This window comes from Engystomops pustulosus, chromosome 7 (genome assembly GCF_040894005.1).
Source record: "Engystomops pustulosus chromosome 7, aEngPut4.maternal, whole genome shotgun sequence".
Classification (NCBI taxonomy): domain Eukaryota; kingdom Metazoa; phylum Chordata; class Amphibia; order Anura; family Leptodactylidae; genus Engystomops; species Engystomops pustulosus.
This window is the reverse complement of record NC_092417.1, coordinates 147,331,925-147,347,022: the sequence shown is the minus strand read 5'-3', so window position 1 is coordinate 147,347,022 and position 15,098 is coordinate 147,331,925. Positions and strand designations below refer to the sequence as shown.

General features: G+C 43.3%; 1 protein-coding gene across 3 annotated transcripts in view; it reads right to left on the bottom strand.

Annotated features, from left to right (window-relative positions):
* The window catches only part of CHID1 (chitinase domain containing 1), a 276,364-nt gene extending 261,919 nt beyond the window's left edge, over nt 1–14,445 (bottom strand). For 2 of the 3 annotated variants that reach the window (XM_072118163.1, XM_072118165.1), the window contains exons 1-2: nt 14,393–14,445; nt 11,249–11,377 (exon numbers count right to left, since the gene is read on the bottom strand). In XM_072118163.1, the coding sequence (XP_071974264.1) occupies nt 11,249–11,359 (111 nt within the window). In that variant the 5' untranslated portion in view covers nt 11,360–11,377; nt 14,393–14,445. Of the gene's footprint in view, nt 1–11,248; nt 11,378–14,297 lie in introns of all 3 variants that reach the window. The other variant, XM_072118164.1, reaches the window with a different exon arrangement.
* Nucleotides 14,446–15,098: the final 653 nt, after the last annotated feature.

Here is a 15,098-nt window from a genome sequence, read left to right as displayed (position 1 = left end):
TGAACATGAAAGAACATGCAAGGTTCGCCATGAAACTGGTGCACAGACCTTAGTGTGCCCCAACATCCACAGCAGCTCTGTGCAGGCATATGCCCATCTCTTCATAGAAGCAGATCAGGTTAGTTTGACAACTTCTATTCTTAGTAACCCCATGCTGGTTGTCACTTATTATACTATTTGATGTCACATACTCCAGTATATAGTCTATTACTAACCCTTCCAATATTTTCCCCACAATGGAAGTTAAGCTTACAGGCCAGCAATTGCCTGGCGAAGTTCTAGTGCCCTTTTTATATATTGGCACCACATTTGCCTTGCGCCAGTCACTTGGCACCACACCAGACATTACGGAATCCCTGAAGATTTTAGACAGCGGTACAGCAATAACAGAACTGAGTAGTTTAAGAACTCTGGGGTGTAACCCATCTGGTCCAAGAGCTTTATACACATTTTTTATTTGGATCATGTCTACATTCAGCCAGTCTAGTATATTACAGGATGCATAACTCACATTGGCACCACCCACGTCAGAAGTTCTTTATTCTATCGTATAAACAATGCTAAAAAAACCCATGAAGTATCTCCGGCTTCTCTTGGTCTCCAGTCACCGATGCCCCATTTTCAGAATAAAGGGGTCCAACCTGCTCTGACCCATTTTTTTACTTAAAAGACTTATTAGGATTTGTTTTGCTATCTTTGGCCACCTGTCTTTCATTATGGATTTGATTTCCTTTTTGCAGATTTTGGTCAGTTTTTTGTACGTATTGAAAGCAGCAGGTGACCCGTCATATTTATATTTTTTGTGATTGCCCTCTTTTTTTTATCATTAGTTGCCCTTTTAACTGTAGCTGTAAGCCACACGGGTTGTAATCTAGCCCCTCTATACTTGTTACCTGGCTACATGGGGCTGGCTACTTACAGGGTCTGGCTGGCTTTATACTGTGGGTCTGGCTGGCTTTATACTGGAGGCATGGGGCTGGCTGGCTATATACTTCAAGAAGGGGACGGGCTAGCTGGCTATATACAGAGGGCTGACTTGCTATCTACTATGGGGCTGTCTGGCTATAAACTAGGGAGCAGTGACTGGCTGGCTATACACTGGGGCATGGTCTGGCTATATCGTGGGGGGCAGAGGGCTGTCTAGGTATTTACAGGTGGGCCCCTACTTAAGGATGCCCAACTTACAGAGGACCCCTAGTTAAAGACGGACCCCTCTCCCCACTGTGACCTCTGGTGAAGTTCTCTCGATGCTATTACTATGGTCCCACACTGTAATGATCAGCTGTAAGGTGTATGTAATGAAGCTTTGTTGATAATCCCTGGTCACATTACAGCAAAATAATTTGAAACTCCAATTGTCACTGGAGCAAAAAAAATGTTTTCTGGAACTACAATTATAAAACAGTTTCGACCTACATACAAAGTCAATTTAATAACAAACCTATGGAACCTATCTTGTACGTAACCCGGGGACTGCCTGTACTATGGGGCTGGCTGCTTAGTGGTGGCTTGGGCCACCTATATACTGAAGGCATGGGCATGCCAGCACATACTCGGGGTAAGTGCTGACTATATTCTGGCTGGATATATAATGAGGGCATGATATATAATGAGGGGGAATATGGTAGTATATATCACAATATATTGAGGGATCACTTTGTATTATGTGTATATGCAGGGGGCATTTTGCTGTTATCTAGGGGACATTATATTGACTATGATTATTTTTAGGGACAGAGTGTGGAGATGGGAGAGCGAGGCCCAGAATTAGCAGCCGGGAGTGCCGGGATTGGAATGAGGAGCGCAGGTTTATATGTCTGGTTTGTATTTTGTTTAACAAAATGGTTGTTTTCCTTTAACAGTGAACTTATACTTTCTCACTTTTGTATGATTACTATTTTTTGAAAATAAAGACACAGACAACATTTTGTGACCAACAAAAGTAATTTATTAAGAACAATAGAAAAAACTGCAAAGAACATATTAGACGTCAAAAAATTCCCTAGTGAAGGACCGAACACGAGGCCGAGCCCCAGCCTGCGAAGTCTTTTTGTCTAGTCAATCCCGGGGTGTCAACATTAGAAAAGACCAGTGCCGGGATGGAAATAAAGAGGAGCGCAGGGGAGTATGTCTGCTTTGTTTTTTGCTATCCTAAATGGATGATTTTCTTTAATTCTTTGGATTGGAACTATCACAGAAATGCTACATTTATATAGGTTTTAGTATGTTTTAAAATATTAGAAAAATGTAAAACCTTTTCTACAAAGCAAATTTCTTGGCTTTGTCATGTTCTGAAACTGATAACTTTTTTAAACTTCGGTGTACAGAGCTGTGGGAGGTGTCATTTCTTTTCGGGACAAGTTGACGTTTTTATTGCTACCATTGGTGGAGTGAACAACCGTTTCATAACTTTTTGTTACATTTCTGTGCGTTTCCATATGCAGCAATAATCTGGGCTACAAGGACAGGGCTCAGCCCATGAGTTGTTTACTCCCCTTCCAACCAACCAACGTACATCTGGGTTTTTGCCTTGAAAGTTTAGGTAGGTTTGGTGGGGGCCCGGAATACACAGTGTTAAGCTCCTTGTTAGGAAACAGCAAAAAGTATGCAATATCTAACATAGAATAGGAGTTTATATAAATGCTATGTGTCCGGTGCATCAATAAATAGGACATATAAATAATGATGGCAATCATGAAGGGGGTCATGCTGTTAAAAATAAGACAGTAAGCAGCTTTTAACTTACTGTACTTGATTAAATCTTAGAGAATCCTTTCAGTTTTTAGAGCTGAGCTGAAATAAAAATTTGCCTAATTCCATAATTTGCATAATCCATTGTGATGTCACAGAACAAGCAACAGATAATTCTAAGAAGCCTGTGTTAGTTCCACACTGCCTAATTTGCATAATCCATTGTGATGTCATCGATGATGTCACAGAAGCGGCAGCCTATAAATAAGGACACGCTGTGATATTTTCTCAGTTGTTCACTGACTTCTCTCGGAGTAACAGTGTCCAGCGCTCTCTCTGCGACTTCACAGTCTACAGAACCTTGTTCTTCGCCCAGTGCCCCGACGTTGTACGCACTTCTGCATACAATGAGCGGCACATGCCTTTTGTTACTGCTCTGCCTGATCCTCTTGGGTCATCTGGAAGCAAGACCATATCCAAGACCCCAGATGGATAAGCAGGCAGATAGTCCTCATCTTCCTACCACAGATGAACCTGACGGCGGCCCCTTTCATCGCTATAAAGTCATCTTGGATCCTGATCTGGGTAACCAGCGCGCGGCAGAATACATCTATAACCGGAACGCCCTCAGAAACAGGATCAAGCAAAGACTAGCCGCTCACCATGGGATAATAACAACAACCCAACAGCGTGTAAGAGACCTCCGCCTATTTAACATCCTGAACAGGCCGCCTCCTCCCCCTCCTAAAAAGAGCGGACTGGAGGAGGTTCTATCAACTATGAAGCAGATAGTGATATTTGTCTTCGTGGCCATAGTCATCTGTGTGATTCTCTGCCTCCGTTATTCCAAAGACATGGTTGATACACATGCCGACAAGATCCCGCTAGACAAAATTCTGGATTTGTACAGCAAATCACAAGGGGCAGATTGATACCATCCACCTGCCATGTAGGCTCCGAACATCAAGCCTAAAGAAGCAGTTACCATCAACCTGCTATATAACATCTAAAGACCAAGCGGGAAGAGGCAGGTTACCATCCGCATCCACTCTCCAAGGACGACCAGGATCGGCAGGACTCTTTGTCTGTGAGCAGTATGCCTCCTACTTCGTTCCTTCAGCAGGTGCCATTGCCTGACAGATGGATGCTATTAGCTAGTTTAGTTTTTTTTATTTTTCCGTTTGTTATTTTGGTAGTTAGTGTAGGGACTCGCAAGACATGAGGCCCCTTGACGTGGGTTGCGAGCTTAACACTTTTCACTGTTTCCACTCAACTTGCTTTATTTTACAATAATGAAAAGTGAACAAAGACCTCATGAAATTTTGGTGCCCGGGGTATGTGAGGTAAAATATATTTCCTTCTTAACAAATAATTGCAAGCTTCATTGGTGTGTTTGTGTTTTTTTCTGAAATTCCTTAGTGGAAATCCCTGGGGCTCATTTACTAAGGATCGTGCTACTCACTTTCCTAGAACTGTACGCCTTTTTCGGGGATTACACAGCTTGCACAGGTATTTAACAAGTGTATGTGCTGGGATTTTGGCGCTCGTGATCCTTTTTTGGCGCAGCTGCGCTGGCTTCCACGCGACACAAATTAGGTGGCGTGCTGTCAGACGATCCGACTGATTCGTACTGAGCGCGGGATTTAACATTCAAATTGTGTCGTAAGCCCAAGCACTAACATGCACCACTAAAAAGATGGTGAACTCTGTCGTACCTGAGCGGGGAAGCGACACATGCAGGATATCAAGCGCACAATCTTAGTACATCACCGCACAGTGCATTCGAGTCGGACCATACACTTTCCTAGAACTCCAGCGGCCGGATATGTAAATGTGCCCCACTGCGTGACACATGATGCACATTGTTTGTGTTTCTGCTACAATGCAGCAGACCAAAACTGATTACAGTGCTGACTCTGCTGCATATTGGGGGAGCAGGAACATCTTATATGATGACACTAGTTCCTGCTTTCATGATATGCAACTGTTCACACTTAAACTTTATTATAGTTTGGTTCTGATTAACCAAAGTCTGGAGATTTGGGGTAAGTATGCTAGGTTAACCCTGACCATACACTAAGGGCCGGGACCACCCTCGTCTTCTACCCTGGGGCGCCTTCCTGGCTCTCAATAGCGATTAGCAATATGTGCATCTTTAAGACACGCATATCGCTGGTTACTGGAAGGAGACGTCATTGCTTAGACAACTGCGACGCCTGGGTCATATATTGAGAGGACGCCGGCGGAGAGAGAGGAGGAGGTTGCAGGGAGCTCAGGTAGTTAAGTATTATTATTTTATTTTTTTTGCAGGGGCTGACACTGTCTGAATATATTATAGGGACAGGTAGCTGATAGGCTATACACAAGGGGCTGGCTACATACAGGGTATGGCTGACTATATACTATGGGGCTGGCTACATAAAGGGTCTGGCTGGTTATATACTATGGGGCTGGCTACATAAAGGGTCTGGCTGGCTATATATCATAGTTTATACGGATGAAAAAAGACACATGTCCATCAAGTTCAACCAAGGAAAGGAAGGGATTGGATGAGGAAGGGAGATGGGGGAAATAATTCTATATAACAGTGATGGCGAACCTTTTAGAGACCGAGTGCCCAAAATGCAAACCAGACCCACTTATTTATTGCAAAGTGCCGACATAGCAATTCTAGCATTAAATTATGAAAATGTTCTTGCTCCGTGCATACCACAGCTTTCAAGGGTCCTGAGAACACCAATATCGTTGACAGAAGGTGGGAAAATTCAGATTGCCATTGGAGCTTCCCTTGACAACCCAATGAACAGGAAGAATTGTGGCCAAGAGCAGGAACTTCAATAGCTCCAATGATAATCTGACACTGTCCTCACCTTTTCTTCCTGCAATCCCAGATAGACCCAGATGCTTAACATCCTGGGCTTGCAGGAGGATCCCTCAAGTCCTGTCTGAATTCTGTGCTTGGGCAACAGCCGAGTGCCCACTGAGAGGGCTCAGAGTGCCACATCTGGCACCCATGCCATAGGTTCGCCACCACTGCTATATAACAAAACCATCAAGGTTATTTAGGTGTAAAAAGCCATCTAGACCCTTCTTGAAGCTCTCTGCTGTCCCTGCCTCTTGTGATTAAACTTTGATTTCTCCAGACAGAGACAGCGATAACTGAGACCCTCCATGCCCCCTTATCATTTTTGTGGCTCTACGTTGAACCCTCTCCAGCTCCAGGGCATCCATTATATGGACCGGTGCCCAGAACTGGACAGCATATTCCAGGTGAGGTTGAACCAATGCCTTGTACAGTGGTAATATTACATCCCTATCACGAGAGTCCAGACCACTTTTGTTACCTGACAAGATCCTACTGGCTTTAGAGGCAGCTGATTGACATTGCATGCTGTTATTCAATTTATGATCTACTAGAATGCAGGTCTTTCTCAACAAGGGACTCTATCCATATTGAACCTCATTTGCCAAGTGCATAACCAAACACTCAGTTTGTCCAAGTCACCCTGCAGTCTATGAACATCCTTCATAGACTATTACACTACACAGCTTGGTGTCATCTGCAAAAATAGACACAGTGCTATTAATTCCTACCTCTGTATCATTAATAACTATATTAAATAGTAGTGGGCCAAGCACAGAACCCTGGGGTACACCACTCATAACTGGTGACCATTCCGAGTAGGAATCATTGAGCCCAACTCTCTGGATATGATCCTTCAGCCATTTTTCAATCCAATTGCAAATGATTCCTGCCAAACCAATAGCCCTAATTTTACCCATCAGGCGTCTGTGAGGGACAGTGTCAAATGCCTTTGCAAAGTCCAAGAACACAATATCCACAGCAGCTCCTCCATCCAGGCACCTGCTCACCTCTTCATAGAAGCAGAACAGGTTAGTCTGACAACTTCTATTCTTAGTAACCCCATGCTGGTTATCACTTATTATACTATTTGATGTCACATACTCCAGTATATAGTCTATTACTAACCCTTCCAATATTTTCCCCACAATGGAAGTTAAGCTTACAGGCCAGTAATTGCCTGGCGAAGTTCTAGAACCTTTTTTTTTTCTTTAACCAAGGCACCACATTCGCCTTGCGCCAGCTACTTGGCACGGTACCAGCCATCAGGAAATCGCTGAATATTTTAAATCTCTAAAGATTTTGCCATCTGTGACCGCTAGTCCTCCATTTAGTATTTTAGCCAATTTTACTTCCTTTTTACAGATTTTGTTACCGTATAAGCAGAGTTTTTCAGCACAAAAGTGCGGAAAAACCTCACCTCGGCTTATACATGAGTCAATTTTTTAAAAAAAACTTTATACTCTCCCTCCGGCGCCCGGATCCTTGTTGCGGCTCCCGATCCTCGGAGCGGTTTCCGGCTGCTACTCTTCTCTCTTCTATTTCTTCTCTAGCCGGCAGAGGCGTGTCCATGCGATCTCCCCTCCGGCTCACATTATGATGCAGCGGTGTCGCCGCTGATGACATCATTAGCGGCAACACCGCCGCATCATGCACTGAGGATCGGGAGCCACGACGGGCATCAGGGGTGAGCATCGCCGTAGGGTGAGTATTAAGTTTATTTTTTTTTTATGCGCATGGCATACAGGGGGCTGGCTGTATACTACTTGGGGCTGGCTGTATACTACTTGGGCTGGCTGTATACTACAGGGAGCTGACTGGCTGTATACTGAAGGGGGCTGGCTGGCTGTACACTAAAGGCAGACAGATGTATCAGAAGAATATTAGTTTTTAGATGTTTTTTTTTCTTTCTGCTTATTTCTCTCCTGCCAAGTGTGCACCACCAAAGTTACATATATTTATTTTACTGCCACTTTTCCCCTACACTTTCCCCTTCCCTTAAAAATTAAGATATATGTATACTAAAGGGGGCTGGCTGGCTGTATACTACAAGGGGGCTGGCTGGCTGTATACTACACCCTAGGATTATACTCGAGTCAATAGGTTTTCTCAGTTTTTGGTGGTAAAATTATGGGTCTCGGCTTAAACTCGGGTCGGCTTATACTCTGGTATATACGCTAAGTGTTTTTTAATTATTAAAGGTGTCAGGTGATCCGTCAGATTTATGAGCTGAAAATGCTCAGTTTTTATCAGAGACCTGACAAATTTCGAGTCTGCAGGGGGAGTGTCATTTCAGGCCCCCCAATCATCAGTTCTATAGCACTTAGAAACATAGTTTTGGTGTCATATTACCAGAGTGGCAGTTAAAAAATAGGTGGGAAATAGATTTTTAACTGTAGCTTGCATTTCCAACTATGGTCTTTACCTGCCTGTATCTCTAGTTCTGTAGATCACAGCATCTCATACCTGATTCAACAAAAGATAAGATTATTGTCTTTAATAGGGCACCAAAATATGACTCATCTCTGCTCATTTGCACATCACTTTGTAGGAGATTTTTTTTTATAGGTGAGATAGAAAGAATACTAGAATGAACATTTCATACCCTGCCTGAGGGGGCTAGTAGTTTAATGGGGAAAAATCTGGTGACAGGTTATCATTGAGCATTTTTTGTTAAACATTTGCAAGAGTAGCTGCGGGCCTTCCATAGTGTTCAACTTTTGCAATGCAAAGGATAGAGGATAACAAACTGATCAGACAGGGTCCAACTGGTGAGACTGACCACAATCCATAGGACGGGGGTCATGAGTCGGGCAGCAGGTCGAGTATGCATTTGTATTTCGGGTAGTGATAAGTAGTATTCAGGTTCACTAACTTCCCATCACGTCAACTGTTAAAATGCCACTGGCATAGTCGCCAGCGGCGTTTAACCCCTTCCCGCCGCAGCCCTTTTTTGTTTTTTCATTTTTCACTCCCCATGATCAAAAATCTGTAACTTTTTTATTTTTCCATGTACAGAGCTGTGTGATGGCTTATTTTCTACGTAACAAATTACACTTCAAAATGGTGATATTTAATATTCCATGCCGTGTACTGGGAAGCGGGAAAAAAATTCCAAATGCAGTGAAATTGGCAAAAAACGCATTTGTGCCGTATTTTTGTGGGCTTGGATTTCACGGCTTTCACTGTGTGCCCCAAATGATATGTCTACTTTATTCTTTGGGTCGGTACGATTACGGGGATACCAAATTTGTATAGGTTTTATAATGTTTTCATACATTTAAAAACATAAAACCTCCTGTACAAAAATTTTGGGGGGGATTTTGCCATTTCTGGCGCTAATAACTATTTCATACTTTGGTGTATGGAGCTGTGGGTGGTGCCGTTTTTTGCGGAATTTGATGACGTTTACAATGTTATAATTTTTAGGACTGCACAACCTTTTGATCACTTTCTATAGATTTTTTTATTTTTTTTTTAAATGGCAAAAAAGTGCCATTTTCGACTTTGGGCGCGATTTTCCGTTACGGGGTTAAACGCAGTGAAAAACCGTTATCATATTTTGATAGATCGGGCATTTTCGGACGCGGCGATACCTAATGTGTTTATCATTTTTACTGTTTATTTATATCAGTTCTAGGGAAAGGGGGGTGATTTGAATTTTTAGGTTTTTTTATTATAATTTTTTTTTTTAATTTTTACTATTTTTCAGACTCCCTAGGGTACTTTAACCCTAGGGTGTCTGTAAGGTCCTATCATATACTGCCATACTACAGTATGGCAGTATATGGGGATTTTGCTACTCATACATTACAATGTGCTGGTAGCACATCCTCAGAAGCAACGATCCTCAGAAAGATGGCGGCGCGTGGGCACCTTTGCCGGCAGCGATCAGCAGTAAAACACCCGCGATCGGTGCCGGCACCGATTACGGGTGTTACCGGTAAGCCTTTGCTGCAGGCTTACCGGCTATGGAGAGGGCTCGGCCCTCGAGCCCTCTCCATGTACCGGGACCCGACATGTGACGTACTATTACGTCACATGTCGGGAAGGGGTTAAATTATCCGACCACGGGCATTAAGGCAGGGGGGGGGGTTGAGCCAAACCAGGGGACCAGAACCCACAAATTTTAATATGAACTCTAGCTTTGCTGTTTGAGTCCACTCAACACTAACTTCTGATTCTCCCATTCACTGTCTATTTGAGTGTTGCAGAGACTTGAGTGTGAGTTCTGCAATTTCAGACACTACCATGCTATTGTATGGAACAGCAGGACAGATTGTTCAAAATCAGAAAAACATGGCTGCTGATCGACAAAAACAGTGCCACACCAGTTCACAGGTTCTAATTAGTATTGCTCTGGGACTCCTGTGAGAGTGGCCAGCGAGTCCCCCCCACCCCCGGGAAGCGTCTCTGTCATGTACCGATTTCAAATAAAGAAAAACTCCTGTGTCCCCCATATCTCCCCCACCCCCCAGTCGTTTTCACCCTCAGGATGTTATACAACTCTGCCCCACACCTCACTGGCCACTCCCATGGGACTCAGATCTGCATAAAAAAAGGAAACTTATTGGTTTTTTTAAACTGTTTTACCATAAAAACTCATTGGCAATGTGTACACTATTCTTTATGGGGGAACCAGAAAACGGGCTCCTGATGACAGGTTCCCTTTAAGGCGGTTTCTCACAGACAGTGGCGTAACTAGAATCTGATGGGCCCCAGTGCAAAGTCTGTGCCGGGCCCCCGAATATAATGTATGGTTTATAGTAATAGTCTTCTCATATGGGAAAGTGAAACCATAAGGGCCCCCTAAACCTCTCGGGCCCAGGTGCGATCGCAACCTCTGCACCCCCTAAAGTTACGCCCCTGCTCACAGACATTCTGGGGGCGTATATCCGACCGTGAATTTGCAACTGTATATACATCCCTATAGACCCCTATGGTGCACCTGCTTAAAGGGGTTCTCAGGAGGTGGAAAAATGTACGTACTCATATGAAGAAGGGAGGGGTAGGAGGCACTACTCCCTCCACCTCTACAGTGTGCTAGGCCGGGTCACGGCCTAGCACACTGTGAAAGTAGCGGAACTGAGAAGCCAGACACAACCCATGGAAACAATGGCTTTCGTGTGTGTCGTATATCTGTGTAAAATGAATACGACTAGGACATGCTCTACCAAAATGGCAGCGAGTACTGATATATTAAAAAGTATGGTCTTTTAGTGCAGCCATGTGCTGTCCATTAAAAAAAACGGATGTGACGCGGCCGATTCTCACTGCCGTGTGCACATGAAGAAAGATGCTGACTACATCATTTCATGACCAAGCTTCAATATCTCATCATTTTAGGAGGCTCTATAGTACAGGCGGTCCCCTACTTAAGAACACCTGACTTACAGACGACCCCTAGTTACAAATGGACCTCTGGATGTCGATAATTTACTGTACTTTAGTCCTAGGCTACAATAAACAGTCATAACAGTTATCTGGTGTGTCTGCAATTAAGTTGTATTATTAATCCTGGTTCTTATGATAATCCAATTGTCACAGAGACCAAAAAAAATGTCTGGAGTTACAATAATATATATACAATTATACAAATATATAGTTCTGACTTACATACAAATTCAAGTTAAGTACAAACCTAAAGAACCTATCTTGAACATATCCGGGGACTGCCTGTATTGGGAACCTTACCTTTGTCTCAAATGACTTGGAAGAAGCTTTCTTGGAGTCTGTCTTTGACAAAGTGGCATCAGCCAAGTAGTAAGTGGTAGTCACCAGGAGCAGAGCATTTAGTATCTTCATTGTTTCAGACCTGAATCACTGCAACAAGAATAGGAGGAGGGTGACACAGCAGATACAGAGCAGATATTTTTGTTATTGGAGTGTGGGAGGGGGGCCTGACACAATGCTGGAGGCAATGTCTGCCCATCCAGCCCTACAAGCTGTGTCTGCTTCTATATAGAGCAATAGGACAGAACACAGGGGCATAGATCTGATCTACAGTCAAGCCTCACAACATGACCCCAAGGAAAGGGGACGACACGTTTTATACACACAAGACACTAGTGAGGAAATTCTAAGATTAATTTATGGCCGGTTATTGTAATGGAGGTGAGAATTCAGGAAAATAGACTTCAGATTTTGATATTATGACGTTATCTAGTTTGTAACCTCTTTACACACAGGGAATCAGTTTTTCACGTGTGTAAGAAAAAAATTGGTAAAGTGGCCTATGTTTTCTTTAGTTTTTCTTTATGTCCTCTTTGGATCAGTAAATCATAGACGGAACTTGGATGATGTGTACTGACCCAATGACTCGAGCAGCACGCACACAGTTATGGTCAGTATGGAGACCCCACACTGTATGGAACGGGAATCCTTGCATCATATTGTGACATTCGCCAACGGAAATTGAGGAAGTAGCTCAGAAAATTTCACTGACTAAAATCGTACAATTTGACAATCAGTTCATTGGCAAGCGGCCTAAGGTCGTGTTCCCATGCTGCACTTGCATTGTGCTTAGAAACGCAGCTCAAACACAGCGGGGAGGAGCTTCTTCTGATTTCATATGCATTTGATCGGGTGCAAGCGCCAAGTGTGTTCCTTGTAAAGAATGGAAGGTAGATCCATTGGCAGTTCCTCTAATGTATAGTAGTAAAGCCCTATTTAGGGCTAATTCTTTGGTGGCCCAAATCTTTTATAAAATTTGATGCCCTTAATATCCAAATTTAATAAAGAGGCTGCTGGGCCGTGGAGTAGCCGAAGTTGAGGCTACATGGTGCAGCTCCTCACGCCTCAGTAGCCTCTTGCGCGCGGCCTACCAATGCATCTTCAGCGTGTAGCTATGAGGAGCTGCACCCACTCGTCCATAAAGCCGGGTTCTGCGCATGCAAGACCAGCTGCACGGTCTTGGCTCTGAAGCCAGGGCTATTGTACATGTGCAGAGCCAGGATCAACTAGGTAAGAAAGTTATAATTAGCATCCGAGCACAAGATATCCGACGCTGCGGGCTGCTAATTATGCACGGCCCCGCACCTCATTCTCCACTGCTGGTGGAGGGTTAATTCCCACCTCTCGCGTGATGTCACCCCACTCTCCCCCGTGCTGCTAAATTCTATGTTTCTTTTCTAGTTTATCCCGGCATGTCAAGACTAGTGACGGACAGTGCCAGGATAAAGAGGAGCGGAGGTGAGTATTTCTAGTCAAGGCCAGCCATTGGGCATTTGCTTCGCTTTTGTAAACACAATGCAAAATCCAATTGTGAATGCACCATGTACGGTGCGGGGGGTGTATGAAAAGGGCTCCCAGGCTAAGGCTTTTTTTTATTAATTATACAGATGCATATTCCAGCAAATACCACCCCTAATATCTGACTGTGGGTATTAACCCTTCCGAGGCTGCCGGCACCATTTAAAATACGGCGGCACATAGGTGCCGCCATCTTAGTTCCAATAGTCGCTCCACCAAAAGTCATCAGGGGGCAGCAATCGGTTGCCATGACAGCCTCGAGTCTTCAGAAGACCTGAGGCTGTCCGATTTCTGCAGTTTGGTTACAATGTGCCAGTGGCTCAGTGTAATGAATACTGTGCAAAAATATCATATACTGCAATACAGAAGTATCAGACCATCTGGGGTGAATGTACCCTAAAGGGTTTTAAAAATAGTAATAAAATAAAATGTAATATATGAAAATGTAATTGTCAGAAGATGGCGACATTTTTTTTTTCTTTTTTGTACACATTTGTTTCATTTTTGGAAAGGTATTGAAACACAGTAAAACCTGTATAAGTTGGGTATCACCGTGATCGTACCAAACCAAAGAATAAAACAGATGTTATTTGGAGCGCAGTGAAAATTGTAAAAACTGAGCCCACAAGAAAGTGACCCAAAATGCATTTTATTTTCATTTTCACCACGTTTGGAATTTTGTCCCATCTTCCCAGTACACGCCATGGAATAATTAATAATGTCAAGGAGAAGTCAAATTTGTTACACAGAAAAAAAGCCTCACACAGCTGTATATGGAAAAATGAAAAAGTTAAAGGAAACCTTCCACTTTACAATCGTACTTATAAGCCTCCAATTCCTTGCACCAGCTCAGGTTGAGCTGGTAGGTTTCCTTTAAGGATTTTTGAAGGTGGAGAGCAAGAAATGAGAGAAAAAAACCTCTGTCCTTGTGCTGCAGTCACACGTGGCGTTTTGAAACAGTTTTTAAGGAGTCCATTAAAAACACATGCGTTTTTAACAAGTTTTAATTAAGATAATTGGTAAAATGTGTCAAAAATGCACACATTTTTTGACAGACTGCTTAAAAACGGGTTCTAAACGCCACGTGTGACCACAGCCTAAGGGGTTACAAAAAAATTCAACAACCCAATTCTTGTCACTTTGGCTTCCAGCTGAAACCTATTTGCACCTATTGAGCCCCGTCTGGTTTGTGATATTTGTGATAGACTGGATATTGTACAGGATCTGTGACAGGTCTTCTAAAAGAAGTGTGAACACAACCCAATTTACACTGACAACCAATGGCCCTCACCCAACAGAGCGCCCCCATATATGTCACTGCCTGTGCCCCACAATTACTGGGAATTCATAGTGAATTTGACAAGTGGTGACATCTCATGGCTGCAGCTCATCTCTGAGGAGGATGTGTCACCTCCGTGCAATAACCCCTGCAGCTGCTGCCATTAGTCCCGGTATAAGGATGCATGGTAGTGGCTGGAAATAACGTCCTTACATTGTCACTGACAGCAGTAGCGGCAACACGGCAGCTAAACACAGAAAACACAACTTTCCATGTGTCAGCCACAGCACAGCTTCCGCGATACTGACCTGACTCACTGCACGCGTCACTGTCCGCTTCTAATAAAGTTTCCGAGAGAAAAAAAAAAAAAAAAGTGGAAAAAAAAGCGATTTCACTTCCGCCCTCATCGTGTTGCCATCGTAAGGGCAGTGAGAATGCGTGGGTTGGACATGCGTGTGGGTGCGTTCTGATTGGCCGGATAGCGCGTCACATGTGTCACATGACCAATATCGCTGTCATTATTGGTGAGTACATGAATACAACAAGAATCTATGAAACTGTGGTCTATAGAGGCAGATTATTAGGCTATATGGATATTCTATACGTATTGTTTATAAGCAATATATCACATGTAAATAATATCTAAAATACTTAAGTAATCAGAATATTTGAATATTATGAAAGAGAACCTTCTCCATCACTTTGAATTCTTTAACCCCTTAAGGACCCAGGGTATTTTCGCTCATTTCTCGCTCTCCATCTTCAAAAATCCATAACTTTTTCATTTTTCCGTTTACAGAGCTGTGTGAGGGCTTATTTTGTGCGTAACAAATTTTACTTTCCCATGATGTTATTTATTATTCCCTGCCATGTAGTGGAAAGCCGGAAAAAAATTCCAAAGGTGGAAAAATTAAAAAAAAGCGTGTGTGTGTCACGTTCTTGTGGGCTCAGTTTTTACGACTTTCACTCTGCGCTCCAAATAACACCTCTACTTTATTCTTTGGTTCAGTACGA